Here is a 13,501-nt window from a genome sequence, read left to right as displayed (position 1 = left end):
TTCTGTTGAGTTGTTCTCTCTTTTTTGTTGAGTGCTTTCAATCAACACAGGGTGTTGAGTTGGTTTCCTGAACTCGGATGCCCCGCGACACCATCACATTCTCAAAGCCACTCGTTCACACCACAGCAGTTATGGCTTTATAGGATTCCAACCGAGGGCCCTCTGGCCGCTAAACCACTTATCCAACCTCTTCAGTTACACCCTTGTTCCTCTTTCTCTCTCGCTCCCGCGTTTATGCATTCCTTCTGAATCTCCTGGCAGAAGCAGTAGTGCCATCTTCCCCAGTGCTGCCCCCCAGCACATTTCCAATGAGGTGGTCAGATGAAGTCTGGGGAAATCTTGGGGGTGGCTCCGTCAAAAAGGCTTCTACCGGTTAGCTGAGTTTACGGGTATGAAATTGAGTTTCACTTCAGCAGAATGGATCATCGGTGGGTCTATTTAACACCACGTTACAGGGATTCTCCTGTCCGGTCCCAGGATATTAGTCCACTTAACTAAGACGAGACATTAATTACAATTTGATGGCTGCAAAGTCAAGGGTGCTCGCTCTGTTTCTAAAAAGGACTGTCGGGGCTGAGGTTCATATCCAAAGTTCGGGGGGAAAAATGCTATCGTGATGGCAGAATACAGTGGATTTTGCCAAACCTAACCACTTCTTCTACCCTCCGTGTTCCCCCTCCAGATTCCCCAGATCAGCTACGCGTCCACGGCGCCGGAGCTCAGCGACGACCGGCGCTACGACTTCTTCTCGCGGGTCGTCCCTCCGGACAGCTTCCAGGCTCAGGCCATGGTGGACATCGTCAAGGCCATGGGCTGGAACTATGTCTCCACGGTAGCGTCGGAGGGCAGCTACGGGGAGAAAGGGGTGGACGCCTTCATGCAGCTCTCCAGGGAGGCAGGTGGGTAAAGCGATCGATGGCATAGACGAGGTGCTTCGGTCAATGGCCTGCAAGGGGGCGACTGTAGGCTCTATTAAAAGAGACTTGGGTTTGTCTTGAATCCAGCTTTGCTAGGAAAACCTGAAAGGCCTCAATTGCTATTGAATTGTCTCAAATGTGGTTTTCAAGGGTATATTGGTTTTAAAGAGAATATATTTTTAGACAACATGAAATCATTATTCTGACTTCCATTGTCATGAATGACGAAGGCAGATATTGAGGCCCTGTCCACAAGTATACAGATCTTTCTGAAAATGCATTATTCCAGCTCCGTTTGAAAATAAATCCTCAGTCCCATGCATTCCAGGCCAGTAGGGGGCGATAATGTCATTAAACTTGATGTCAAACACCACAGAAGAACATTAGGAGCGTGCAGCGTGTTGAGCTTCATCATAATATTCATACCAACACTGTATGGGCACGTTTCCTCAAGTTAGACTTTTAAACATCTAATGGAGACACCGCGGACAGGACAGCACCACGGGGGCGGCCGCGCCTCGTAGCTTCCTGACACAAAAGCCAAAGTTGAGGTCATGACGTCAGCGTTTTCAAGAAGCCACACTTCCACACGAATACATGAAAACAGAGTTTTGGAAAAATCGTTGTCCCAAAGCTTTGTTTTCAGCTCCTAAAATGTAGTTTTCATGTGGACGGGGTCAAAACGGTGAGAAAATATTAAGTTTTCAAAAACATCCGTATACGTGTGGACAGGGCCTGGAAGGATTGCATCATTTTTTATGTTTTGTTTTTTTTGTTTGTTTTTTTTTTGCTTCGGAAACGTCAGTTTGGGTTGTTTCATATGAAACCTAGAATGTATGACTATTCAAGAAAGAGATTGTATTTATTGAAAATTGACAGTCATTGTAAAAACAGACCTCCAATACTCACAGAAAGTGTATACATTACTCTGAGTCTACCCGGCATGAGGGTGCAGGGCTGGTCTGGTGCAGGTTTGATGGAAAATTGTTTCACTCCTACGCTGCGTTGGAGTTATTTCAGGGGAGGCAGACATGCAGACTGGAGGACACGACGAGCCCAGTCAGAGCACATTACGATAAGACAATCTGCTCCTTCTGCAGACGCTGTCATTTCCTCCCAAATCCCCTTCATTTCTGATCCTATCAGTCAAAGAAAACGCATTACACCTTGTTAGAAGTCTATTCATCTGATAACTATCGGACAAGAGAATGCCCTGACTGCATTAGCTGTGTGTGTGTGTGTGTGTGTGTGTGTGTGTGTGTGTGTGTGTGTGTGTGTGTGTGTGTGTGTGTGTGTGTGTGTGTGTGTGTGTGTGTGTGTGTGTGTGTGTTTGTGTGGAAGCATTTGTGTGTCATTCTGGGTTATCTCCCAGATATACCCTTTATTGATTTTGGGAGGTTCTTCCTTTCAGTTTCTCTCACTTTCTCTTGCTCTCTCTCTCTCTCACACACACACTCACATGCACGCACGCACACACGCACACACACACACACACACACATACACACACACACACACACACACACACACACACACACACACACACATACACACACACACACACACACTGCAGGTATAATTGCACTGCACTCATTTCCAGAAGAGATTTGCAGATAGGATCCCTCAAACACACACACACACACCTACACACACACACACACACACACACACACACACCTACACACACACACACACACACACACACACACACACACACACACACATACACACACACTGGCAGTGTTAAAGGCAGCATCCAGAGTGATTAGTCAGCCAGCAGTGCTCTGATTAGTGGGACGATGGTTTTCTTTTTTATCTAAAGTTTTCCAAAGCTCCTTTGAGAACTTTCTGCTTCTTTTTACTTCCTGTATGAAGTGAAACCACGAGAGTGGCTTCTCCCACAATATTAGCTTTTGATATGACTGGAGTTTACATATTTAAATGTTAGGGTTGCCTTTTAGTTCCAGTCCTTCTCTTTTACCATCTGCTCATTAAAAACACAAAAATCGGACAAGAAGTGCGACCACATGCTTGGACATATGCACTTTCTTTTCTGCCACTAAAACAAACTGCTACATGCTCCAAAGACATTCCTTCCTTCTGCTCTTCTGCGCGGCCGTGTGGGATACTCCCGTTTTGGGCGAAGACTTCTCAGGAGCGAGGCTAGTTGAACACCTCTGCAGCCATGCATTGAGCTAACACAGTGAGCGTGCAGCCGACAAAAAGCAGATTCTCCCAAATCTGCTTTTTAAGAATCGGATCCAGCCTGAACACCAACATGTTGATTTTGTTCAATATACGTGACAAATTCCTCCTACGTGTAAATCAACCTGCCAGAATAAACTTTTTACATCACGTTCCAAATTATTATGCAAATTATATTTTTCTCTGATTTTCCTAAATAGTCGATGCAAATGACAGTAATAGCGTATAATTCGAATGTTATTGAACAAACCTCCCAATGATAACAGTATTTTTTTGAAAAATAAAAAACTCAAAATGCACTGTTCCAAATTATTATGCACAACAGAGTTTCAAAACATTTTATAGGTTGTAAAGAACTGAAAATGGTCATTTGTTGAACTTGCAGCATAAGGAGGTCATATTTACTGAAATCAAAAGCTATTTCAATCAAAAACATCTTAACAGGCCAAGTTACATGTTAACATAGGCGCCTTCTTTGATATCACCTTCACAATCCATGCCTCCATTGAACTTGTGAGTTTTTGGAGAGTTTCTGCTTGAATTTCTTTGCAGGATCAGAACAGCCTCCCAGAGCTGCTGTTTTGATGCAAACTGCCTCCACCCTCATAGATCTTTTGCTTGAGGATGCTCCAAAGGTTCTCAATAGGGTTGAGGTCAGGGGAGGATGGGGGCCACACCATGAGTTTCTCTCCTTTTATGCCCATAGCAGCCAATGACACAGAGGTATTCTTTGCAGCATGAGATGGTGCGTTGTCATGCATGTAGATTATTTTGCTACAGAAGGCACGGTTCTTCTTTTTGTACCGTGGAAGAAAGTGCTCAGTCATAAACTCTATATACTTTGCCGAGGTCATCTTCACACCTTCAGGGGCCCTAAAGGGGCCTACCAGCTCTCTCCCCATGATTCCGGCCCAAAACTTGACTCCACCACCTCCTTGCTGACATCGCAGCCTTGTTGGGACCTGGTGGCCATCCACCAACCATCCACTCCTCCATCCATCTGGACCATCCAGGGTTGCACGGCACTCATCAGTAAACAAGACTGTTTGAAAATGAGTCTTCATGTATTCCTGGGCCCCCTACAACTGCTTGTGAGCGTTGCTTAGGGGTGGCCCAATAGTAGCTTTATGCACAACTGCAGCCTCTGGAGGATCCTACACCTTGAGGTTCACGGGACTCCAGAGGCACCAGCAGCTTCAAATACCTGTTTGCTGCTTTGTAACGGCATTTTAGCAGCTGTTTTTGTGAAATATCTAATGTTTCATACCTTGTCCAAGGCATTGCACTATTTGAGGCTTTTCGGCAGCAGAGAGATCCTGTTTCTTTCCCTTGTTGCTTGAAACCTGTGGCCTGCTTAATAATGTGGAACGTCCTTCTTAAGTAGTTTTCCTTTAACTGGGCTCACCTGGCAAACTAATTATCACATGTGTCTGAGATTGATTTCAGTGATCCAAAGAGTCCTGAGACACAATACCATCAATGAGTTTAATTGAAAAACAAAAAATGAAATGTTTATGACACTTAAATCCAATTTGCATAATGATTTGGAACGCGCGATTAATTCACATTCTGAAGACAAACACATTTTTATTGAATACAAGATGCAATGAAAATATAAAGAGTAATTAAACAGTAATAGAGATTTCAACAATGAAATAAAACAATGAAATATGATGACGTTCTCATTTACGTTTTTGTTCCTCGTGAAAAATGCTTCGTTTTGAGAAAAATAGTACATTCTGTCAACACTTCTTACAAATGCATCGCATTTGGTTCAAAGTACTTTCATTTAGGAGGATTTAAATGTATATTTAATACAACAGGGACAATTAATACTATTATATAATTATAGAACCCAGAATCCCGATTGTGGCGCCGCCCCTTGTGGTCGCCTCCGTGTCGATTACGCACATTTTGGTATTTTTAGTATTTTTAGTATTTTAGTATTTTTAGTATATTTCAAGCTTATTGTGCATAATCTCCGGGTACGTTGCAAAGACATTTCACTGCATATATGTATGAACGTATGTATATGTATGTGACAAATATACCTCTTGAATCTTGAATGTGTGTGTATCTTATTTTATTTTATTTCTTTTCATGTTTTTTTTATTGTTCACATGTTTCCACAATACCTCAGCTGAGACTCTCAAGTCTGCTTCTGACAAACAATGAATTGACAAATATTTCAACAGACCACACGATATGTGAGAAAGATTTCTTTGTGAGATGTTTTAGGTTGAGATGCTTAAGATTTTTTTCTCTTTCCATTTATTTCATTTCAAATTGATTGAATACGCAATATTGCAATAAATTATTGCTGGACGTTCAGACTGCAGGGTGTCACCTTTAGGGCCATTTCATGGCCAAGGGAAAATAAATCATTTTCCCACAGATATTTACCACAGAAATAAAACCTTGGATGGAAAAACACAGGTGGTCCAAGTGCAAGACGCAGAGGACCGCCTCGCACTCGCCTCGCACTCGCCTGCGGTGAAATCTTCCGCTTTCATTTAACTCGGCTCCGAGTGGTTTTGTTGTGTCAGTGTTCACTATTCATGGAACCTCACATTACGTGAGGTGTGTTCAGGACTCCTGCTCTCAGTCTGACACGTTTGGTAAAAGCCCAACACTGGGTGAAGTCAGGTACAATAAGGGACTCAACTGCATTTCAAAACTGTTTTCTTAAAGTTAGTATAAATTATGCAAACTTCCACCAAACTTTTAAATTTAATTCCAGACCGGACAAAATGACAGATGGAGAGGTTAAATCCAGGCTGCCGCATGAATTTTGCATTTGTTCAGATTGAAAAAGTGAGATTACAACATTTCAGGGTTGGACCCATTTTCGCCACAATATTGCTTTAAAGACGTGCAGTAAATTCTTTAGAAGGCATTTAATTTCATTTTCAAGCAAGCCACCTCACCAGTACATATAAAAAGTGTATTACCATATTGACCCGAATATAAGAAGTTTTGTTTTTTTTAACACGGCAGCACATCAAAAAATAAGACGTGTCCATTAAGAGCGTTTCAATCAGTTTCCACACACATACAGTAATCTACAACTGTGGAACAACGCCCACGCACCGTCCTCGTCCCATCCACCACTCGCTCTCCATCGCTGTCGTAGTTCACTGGGAGCTCGAAAGTTTCCCACACGGCTGATTTAAAAGAAGAAGGCGGGTCTTCCAGCTCCTGTGTGTCTGGCTCATTTGCACTGTCTATAGCGTGACTCAAGTCAGACGCCGGTCAGCTGGAGCTAAGGGCAGCATGATGCTCACGGCTTCCAGGTGGGCTAAGAAGGCTGTAATCTATCAGTCAGAGCTTTTGTTTAAATATATATGCTTTGGAGGACAAAGGGCAAGGCTTGTAGTAAAAATGTGTTCTTAAATTATGCATTTTTTAATTGCAAAAAAATGAAGTCGTTCTCATTTTCAAAGACACTTCCTTTCACCTTGGTTTCAGCTCTGGAACCTTCTTTTTAAGGAAGTGACTTCACCGAAAGGTTGTTCGATTTGAGACTATCCAGCGAGGTTGCACCGAAGCCCAAATGTTGCATGACGTGCATTGCTTCCGGTTGCTATGGTAAGGTAAATCAGGCCCGTTAGCCCAACTGGCAAAAACCGAAGGAAAACACCCGAAGCCCCTCTGAATAGAGTTACAGGAGATCTGACACAAACTGAAGGACCCCCCAAAAGTTTTACTCAAACCAGGACCCTAAGAAGGATGAATCCTCCGTTCCATCCGGGATGAGACAGTCATACGGGTCCCTATTTTGTGAAATTGCCGCCTATCTTGGAAGTGTTTATTGCATTATTTGCTGCGCGGCGCAAATAACAGAAAAAGCAAGAGTCTAATTCACAAAGCACCTGCAAACGGTGAAATGCACCGCTAACTGCGTTGCCACGCAAATGGTGTCTTGGTGCGCCGGTGCTATGGGCACGTATTTAAATGAGGTATTATGCATGCATTTGGTGCAAAATTGGCCCCTTTTTGTTCAAATGAGCCTCGTTGCAAAAAACGTCCAATTCACAAACCCGTAAGCTAGTAGCCACATGCAGGTAGAGTGATATTTTTACCGTCTGTAGAGACTTGGTGGTAAGTGCACGTGGGAAAAACCAAATAAAAAGGCGGCTGTGCACGATTCTTCAGAGAGCTGGTGCAATTATCACGTAACCCACCCATTGTGCACGGTCCAACCCTGCATTTATCAGCGCTGTCACGCTTACACTTTCCAGTGATCTGTAAATAATATTGTGACATTATTATTATAATGATTATTACTGTCATGGCATCCGAAAGCAGCGATGCCTGGAACGTGACAGTCCATGGTTTTCAAAACCGTTCCTCTTCTGTCCTATTCCTATTAAACTCAAAAGATATCCAAAAAACAACTACAAGTTAGAATAACTAGAATAACTAGAATAACTAGAATAACTACAACTACAAGTTAGAATAGCAATAGCCTGATCCACAGATGGTATCGACCCTCATAGTATAGGGCCATGGACAGCTCCGCAGCAGTCGCTGCACCCAAAAGGCCGTGGCGTTCGGCACACAATTAAAAAATTAACTTTGCGTAGAGTGGAATATATTAAATTAACTGTTGTCATTTCTACATTGTAAAATTAATATTCAGTGAGAACTAGAATTTATGAAGTTCAAAATTCAATACATACACATTTTATTCATGCAATAAATGAACTGTGTGGGAGGAGTAAGTTTTATTAATAATTAAAAAAATACAATTTATTAAATCCAATTCACCTCAACATTTCCTCGTGGCTAGAAATCAAGTCAATGAATGACCCATGTCAGTTATGGGACATTTTTATGGATCTTCAGTTCAGGATTTATGGACGGGTTAGAAATATGATTATTATTTATTACATCGATTTCTTGAGTTCCGTACATAAGTTGACGGAAGAGCAGTAACCTTGCCCTATTATTTGGAAATGAAATTCGACTCCTGAATCCTACAGTAAATTCCATGTTATTGTCTGGATTTTTTTTTATTATTATTGTTTATATGTGTTTTCCACTGGGATGGAGCCGACATTTCAGTCAATGGCTTCGTGATGTTCGGGTCCTCAAATGCTGCGGTGGAGCGGCGTTTTCTCTGAGTGCCACGGGCGATAAACAAAACACAGCACACAGACAAAGAGACACAGCCACGTGAAAACATTCAAATCTCGCGTCAAGTTTCCAAGGTTTTTGGGGATGCAAATACTCCCGTCACGTGCATTGAGATCCGTCACTCGACTCCAGGTGTAGCAGCCGTTCAGGATTTAGGCGCCGACGTGGCGGCGGCTCCAGACAGACTGAGCTTAATATTTAAAGGAGGTGTAGAAGTGGAGTCCCTCATTAAAGTTGTAGGGGACCCCGCTCTTTTACTGCAGAGCTTTTGAAAAAGATCAAGGACTTAAAACAGCAGAACATGAAGGAGAGGGGCCTTCCGTTGAGTTTTGATTCATTTATTGTTTATATATTTTTAAATTCTAAGCGATTTTTTGGAGTTGTAGTTGTCTGAGTAGATCTGGATGGATGGTATAGTGTGGATAGATGGAGAGAGAGAGAGAGAGAGAGAGAGAGCGCGAGAGAGGGAGAAGGAGAAGGAGAGGGAGAGGGAGAGAGAGAGGGCGGCGGACGGACGGACGTCACTGTCGACGGTGCCCCACGGGATGAAGAGGGAGCAGAGGAGGAGGAGGAGGAGGAAGAACATGAGAAAAATTCTGTTCTCTTCCTGCTCTTTCTGCGAAGCTTCTCAAGCTATCTCTCTCTCTCTATCTCTCTCTCTCTATCTCTCTCTCTCTATCTCTCTCTCTCAATCCATCTATCTTTCTATCCATCTATTTATCTATCTATCTATCTATCTTTCTATCTATCTATCTATCTATCTATCTATCTATCTATCTATCTATCTATCTATCTATCTATCTATCTATCTATCTATCTATCTATCTATCTATCTATCTATTTATCTATCTATCTATCTATCTATCTATCTATCTACATATCTATCTATCTATCTTTCTATCTATCTATCTATCTATCTATCTATCTATCTATCTATCTATCTATCTATCTATCTATCTATCTATCTATCTATCTATCTATCTATCTATCTGTCTGTCTGTCTGTCTGTCTGTCTGCCTGTCTGTCTGTCTGTCTGTCTGTCTGTCTGTCTGTCTGTCTGTTGGGTGGACAGATAGAGAGAGAGATAGATGGACGGATAAATAGATAGTTGGATAGATAGATAGTACAAGTGATAACATTTCAAGATGCATTAATGACATAAGCACATACACACAAGCATTGAATAATTCATCTTGCGGTGCAGCCGGTCACGTCATCAGTGATGTAATCGGGCTCATCGGGTGTTTTCGGGTCCTTCAACACCAGAAAGCTTCGCCCGGGGACCCAGCCGAGGCCATCGAGTCTCAGCTTGTGTCCAGGTACTGTAGCGCTGTTCACCCACGGATGGCTTATCTTGGTCCACCGCCGCCTAGGGGCCCTCTGGGCCGCCTCCGCCTGTTGGCCCGTGTAATGCCCAGTAGGCTGCAGACCCTACAAAGGGCTTGGCCAGAAAACCCTCCACACCCCACATCAATGGGCTCACACCGAGCTCGCCCCCCATCGCTGCGCCTCCGCTCCGGCAGCTGTAGGTTTTCCTCCCTCTTCCTCTCGTTGGCTTCCTCAATGCCATCCTCCCAAGGGACGGTGGGTTCCAAGAAGACGACCCGCTTGGACGATCGAGAAGGCAGCGCCGCGTCTGGCCTCAAAGACGTCCCTGCGACAGCCTGCGGCAAGCGAAGCTGCTTCCCCAAATCCACGTCCAGTTCCCAGTCTTGTGTAGTTGTGAGAAGGCCAGCGGTGGTGGACCTCACCGACGGTGCTTCGCTTCTCCCCAGCTCTCGATTATCTCCTTAGCCGGGCGAAGGCGCTGGCAGTGGCTGATCCCGCTGCAGATTGTGTCCGCGATGGCCTTTGGGACTGGGCCGCGCCGCCCTCGGAAGCGGCCCTCGCCCGGGGCTGAGGATGTGCCCGAGGGAACCTCTTCACAGGCAGAGAGGACAAGATGGTGACTCGGCCTTTCCCCAACAAATCAAGTTGAACAGGCTTGGAAGGACATCCTAGCATGTATTTAAAAGTAATATATCATCCTATAATGCTCAATTCATATCAAATGCAGATTTTTTATTCATTTATTCAAAATGTTTATTGTTATTCATTTATTATTATTTAGTATACTAGATACGGATATAGATAGACAGGCAGGAAGAGATATGGTTGGATGGATGGATGGACGGATGGACAGATGAATGGATGGATGGATGGATGGATGGATGGATGGATGGATGGACGGATGGACGGATGGATGGTTAAATAGATCAACGCTCCAAGTAGTCTTCACATCTCAGAGATGTTTTAAAACTCCTTAACATAAGAATATATTGACGCTGCTCAGCGTTGCCTCAGATTAATGTCGGTGTTTGAGCGCCGGAAGCTTCCTGGAGAGCAGGAAAAGAACAGAATTTTCCTCATTTTCCTCCTCCTCCTCCTCCTCCTCTGCTTCCTCTTGGTCCCGTGGGGGAGCGTTGACAGTGACTGTGTAATGGGGGATATCACCACCACTCGCGGACTCCTGGCTGCTTCTCAAAACACTTCCATTAATTACTCGCCCTGCCTGTCGGCGGTGTGATGACATTACACAACCTGCCTCCGGGTCAGTCGCCGTGGTAACGAGTCATTAGAGAGACGGGGGAGGCTAATGGAGGAGGATGCAGGTGACCCCCGCCCCCTCTCCCAGTCCCAGGAACCCCAACGAGATGACCAGCGTTCCTGTGCTTTCCCTCGTGAGCAATTAGGAAGTGTCGCGCAAGGTCGGCAACTTTAAAGTGGTAATCCATGAGATCAGCTGTAAAAGCGTCGGGTGGAATACGCTAGAAATCCCAGAATTCCATTCAAAACTGCGACTTTATTTTCTAAACATCAGGGTTCACCCTTGTCTTCACTCTAAGGCTCAAGTCATTTCAGGTAGTGGCGGACCCCGCCAAACCCAGTGGAAACAGCATATCGAGGAACACATGCATAACTCAAATATATTGAATGGCGGTTTCTTAGAAAATCCAAGCTAAATCGAAATGGAAAAAAGATCATATATTGGATTTTTTTCAGAAAATTATCTTCGGGATTATGAATTCAAATTTTTATGTGTTTTACTAAGGTGACATTTTTATCACATTGATAGTATTGCCTTTTTTTATGTGAGCTGCTGTGAGACTTCAATTTCCCTCCACGGATGACCTGTCTGTCTGTCTGTCTGTCGTCTATCTATCTATTTATCTATCTATCTATCTATCTATCTGTCTGGCAGGCAGGCAGGCAGGTAGGCAGACAACAGACGGACAGACAGACAGACAGACAGACAGGTCATCCATGGAGGGAAATTGAAGTCTCACGGCAGCTCACATAAAAAAGGCAATACAATTAATGTGATAAAAATAGAAAAAGAAAAACTGCAATAAAAATCAAGATGAACTAGAAGGTAGATTTTTGTGAACCTAAAAAAATGTGCATATTTTTAGTATAAACCTAACTAAGACAATGAACAATAGGAGTATCTAAAAATAAAATATACAAATTTACAATATACACTAAACCTCGTTTACTAAACAATGGTTATTAAACTAAAAAAAAATACAAAAAAAACAAAACGCCAATAATCATTTGGTCTGAGGGTTTCACTCCCTTTTTCCCCAATGTCCCGTTCCGTGTTCTGTGCTGGAAGTTGATTCCACCGTCGCTCTTCATCAGCTTCGTCTGGGAAAGAAATCCAGCGTCGGTGTTGGGTGGAATCCATCGCTCACGCTGACGTCGTCCGACCGAGCGGAAGGTTTGGGATCGACCGGTGCTCTGGTTCCTTTCTGTGTTTGACCAGCAGTGGCTTTTGTGGTTAAAAAAAAAAAAAGGACATAAAAATGGGCTTTTAAATTGAATTCACGCCATCAGCATTCCCTCATGGTTGGAAGTCTAGGAATGGCTTGAATTATGGGCCATTTTTACAGACCGTTTTTTTTTACGGAATCAAGGATGTTAAAAAAATAATTCTTATCTAATGCGCTGATTTCTTGCGTTTTCTCCGTAAGTTCACAGACAGTTTCCAATTCAGTTCTACTCCAGAAGACTACATTCAATTCCATGTTATCGTTGGGGTGTATTTTTCGTTTCGTCTTTTTTATGTGTTTCCCACCGGTCTAGCTGTGATGGCGCCTCCATTCCAGCTGCTGATGCCTTCCTTCTCTTCAGGTTCTCAAATGCTGCCATTAAGCAGCGTTTTCCACGAGCGCCACAGGCAAAAAAAAAATAAAAAAAAATGAGCACACAGACATCGTCGGAAAACGTTCAAATCTCCAAACCGACTCTTCCAGGTTTTTAGGCAATTGGAAATACTCTCTTTCAGTAAATGTCCACCTGTCAGTGTGACTGTAATGCAGACGGAATTTCAGCGCATTCATCGCTTTCTCCCTTATAATGACGCTGGATTCCAAACAAATGTCAAACATCTGTCTCCCGTGGAGTAACAGTCACCAAGCACTGCCGAGAGTTCCAATATTTCAACATCAAAATATTAAAAAAAAATATGTATTTTACAGAATAGACATTTGTGGGGAGGATTTTATTTTATTCATTTTTTATCAGGGGTGTGATTGTGTCTTGATATATCACATATCATCATTATTGCCCTCTCCAGGATTTATGGGACTTCATATCCTGATTAGGCGTCTCAAACTGGCGGTCCAGGGCCCAAATCCGGCCTGTTAGATGAATTCCCACGGCCGTCTCCCATGTTTATGACTATGGCATCTATTCAATACTTGAATGCAGTACAATTCATGTGACCATGTTTTCTTTTCTCTTGGTATGTTCCTTCAATAACACAGAGGACTTGATCTCACTCATACTCCCTGATTATTAATGCACTTTGCTATAGTGTCACCAAACATAAATATTATTTTTAGTTCACAATTGTTGTGAAATGATTGGAAGTCGCGGTGGTGGTGTCGATATATTTGGTTCAAGGAACATCCTGCGAATGCGATCTGCCTTCCCCAGGTTTCAAAAAGTCCTTAGTCATTAACATAATAAATCACCGAAACGGAAAAATGTGAATTAATACAATATCATCAGGAAAATTATGAGTTATTGCTCAATAATATTTGCCCTTTATGCCAAGACATTATGATGATTGCGGTTCCAGGAGCTTTATATTGAACCGAGAGTTGTTAATGAAAGTCGACAGCCACAGTAATGTCTTTGTGAAATAATAAAAAATAAAAAATGAACTCTAATTACTGACTACAATTTACTCCCTAT

At 43.0% G+C, this 13,501-nt stretch overlaps 1 protein-coding gene across 1 annotated transcript in view; it reads left to right on the top strand.

Moving 5' to 3' along the window:
- The window catches only part of grm7 (glutamate metabotropic receptor 7), a gene marked incomplete at its 3' end in the record, with an annotated part of 270,826 nt that overhangs the window by 95,439 nt on the left and 161,886 nt on the right, over positions 1-13,501 (top strand). The window contains exon 2 of the mRNA XM_080000236.1: positions 683-899. Coding sequence (XP_079856362.1) covers positions 683-899 — 217 coding nt within the window. The remainder of the gene's footprint in view (positions 1-682; positions 900-13,501) is intronic.

Source organism: Zeus faber (genome assembly GCF_960531495.2).
Source record: "Zeus faber genome assembly, chromosome: 5".
In the NCBI taxonomy this organism is placed as follows: domain Eukaryota; kingdom Metazoa; phylum Chordata; class Actinopteri; order Zeiformes; family Zeidae; genus Zeus; species Zeus faber.
The sequence above is the reverse complement of the archived record's forward strand: the minus strand, read 5'-3'. Positions and strand labels throughout refer to the sequence as shown.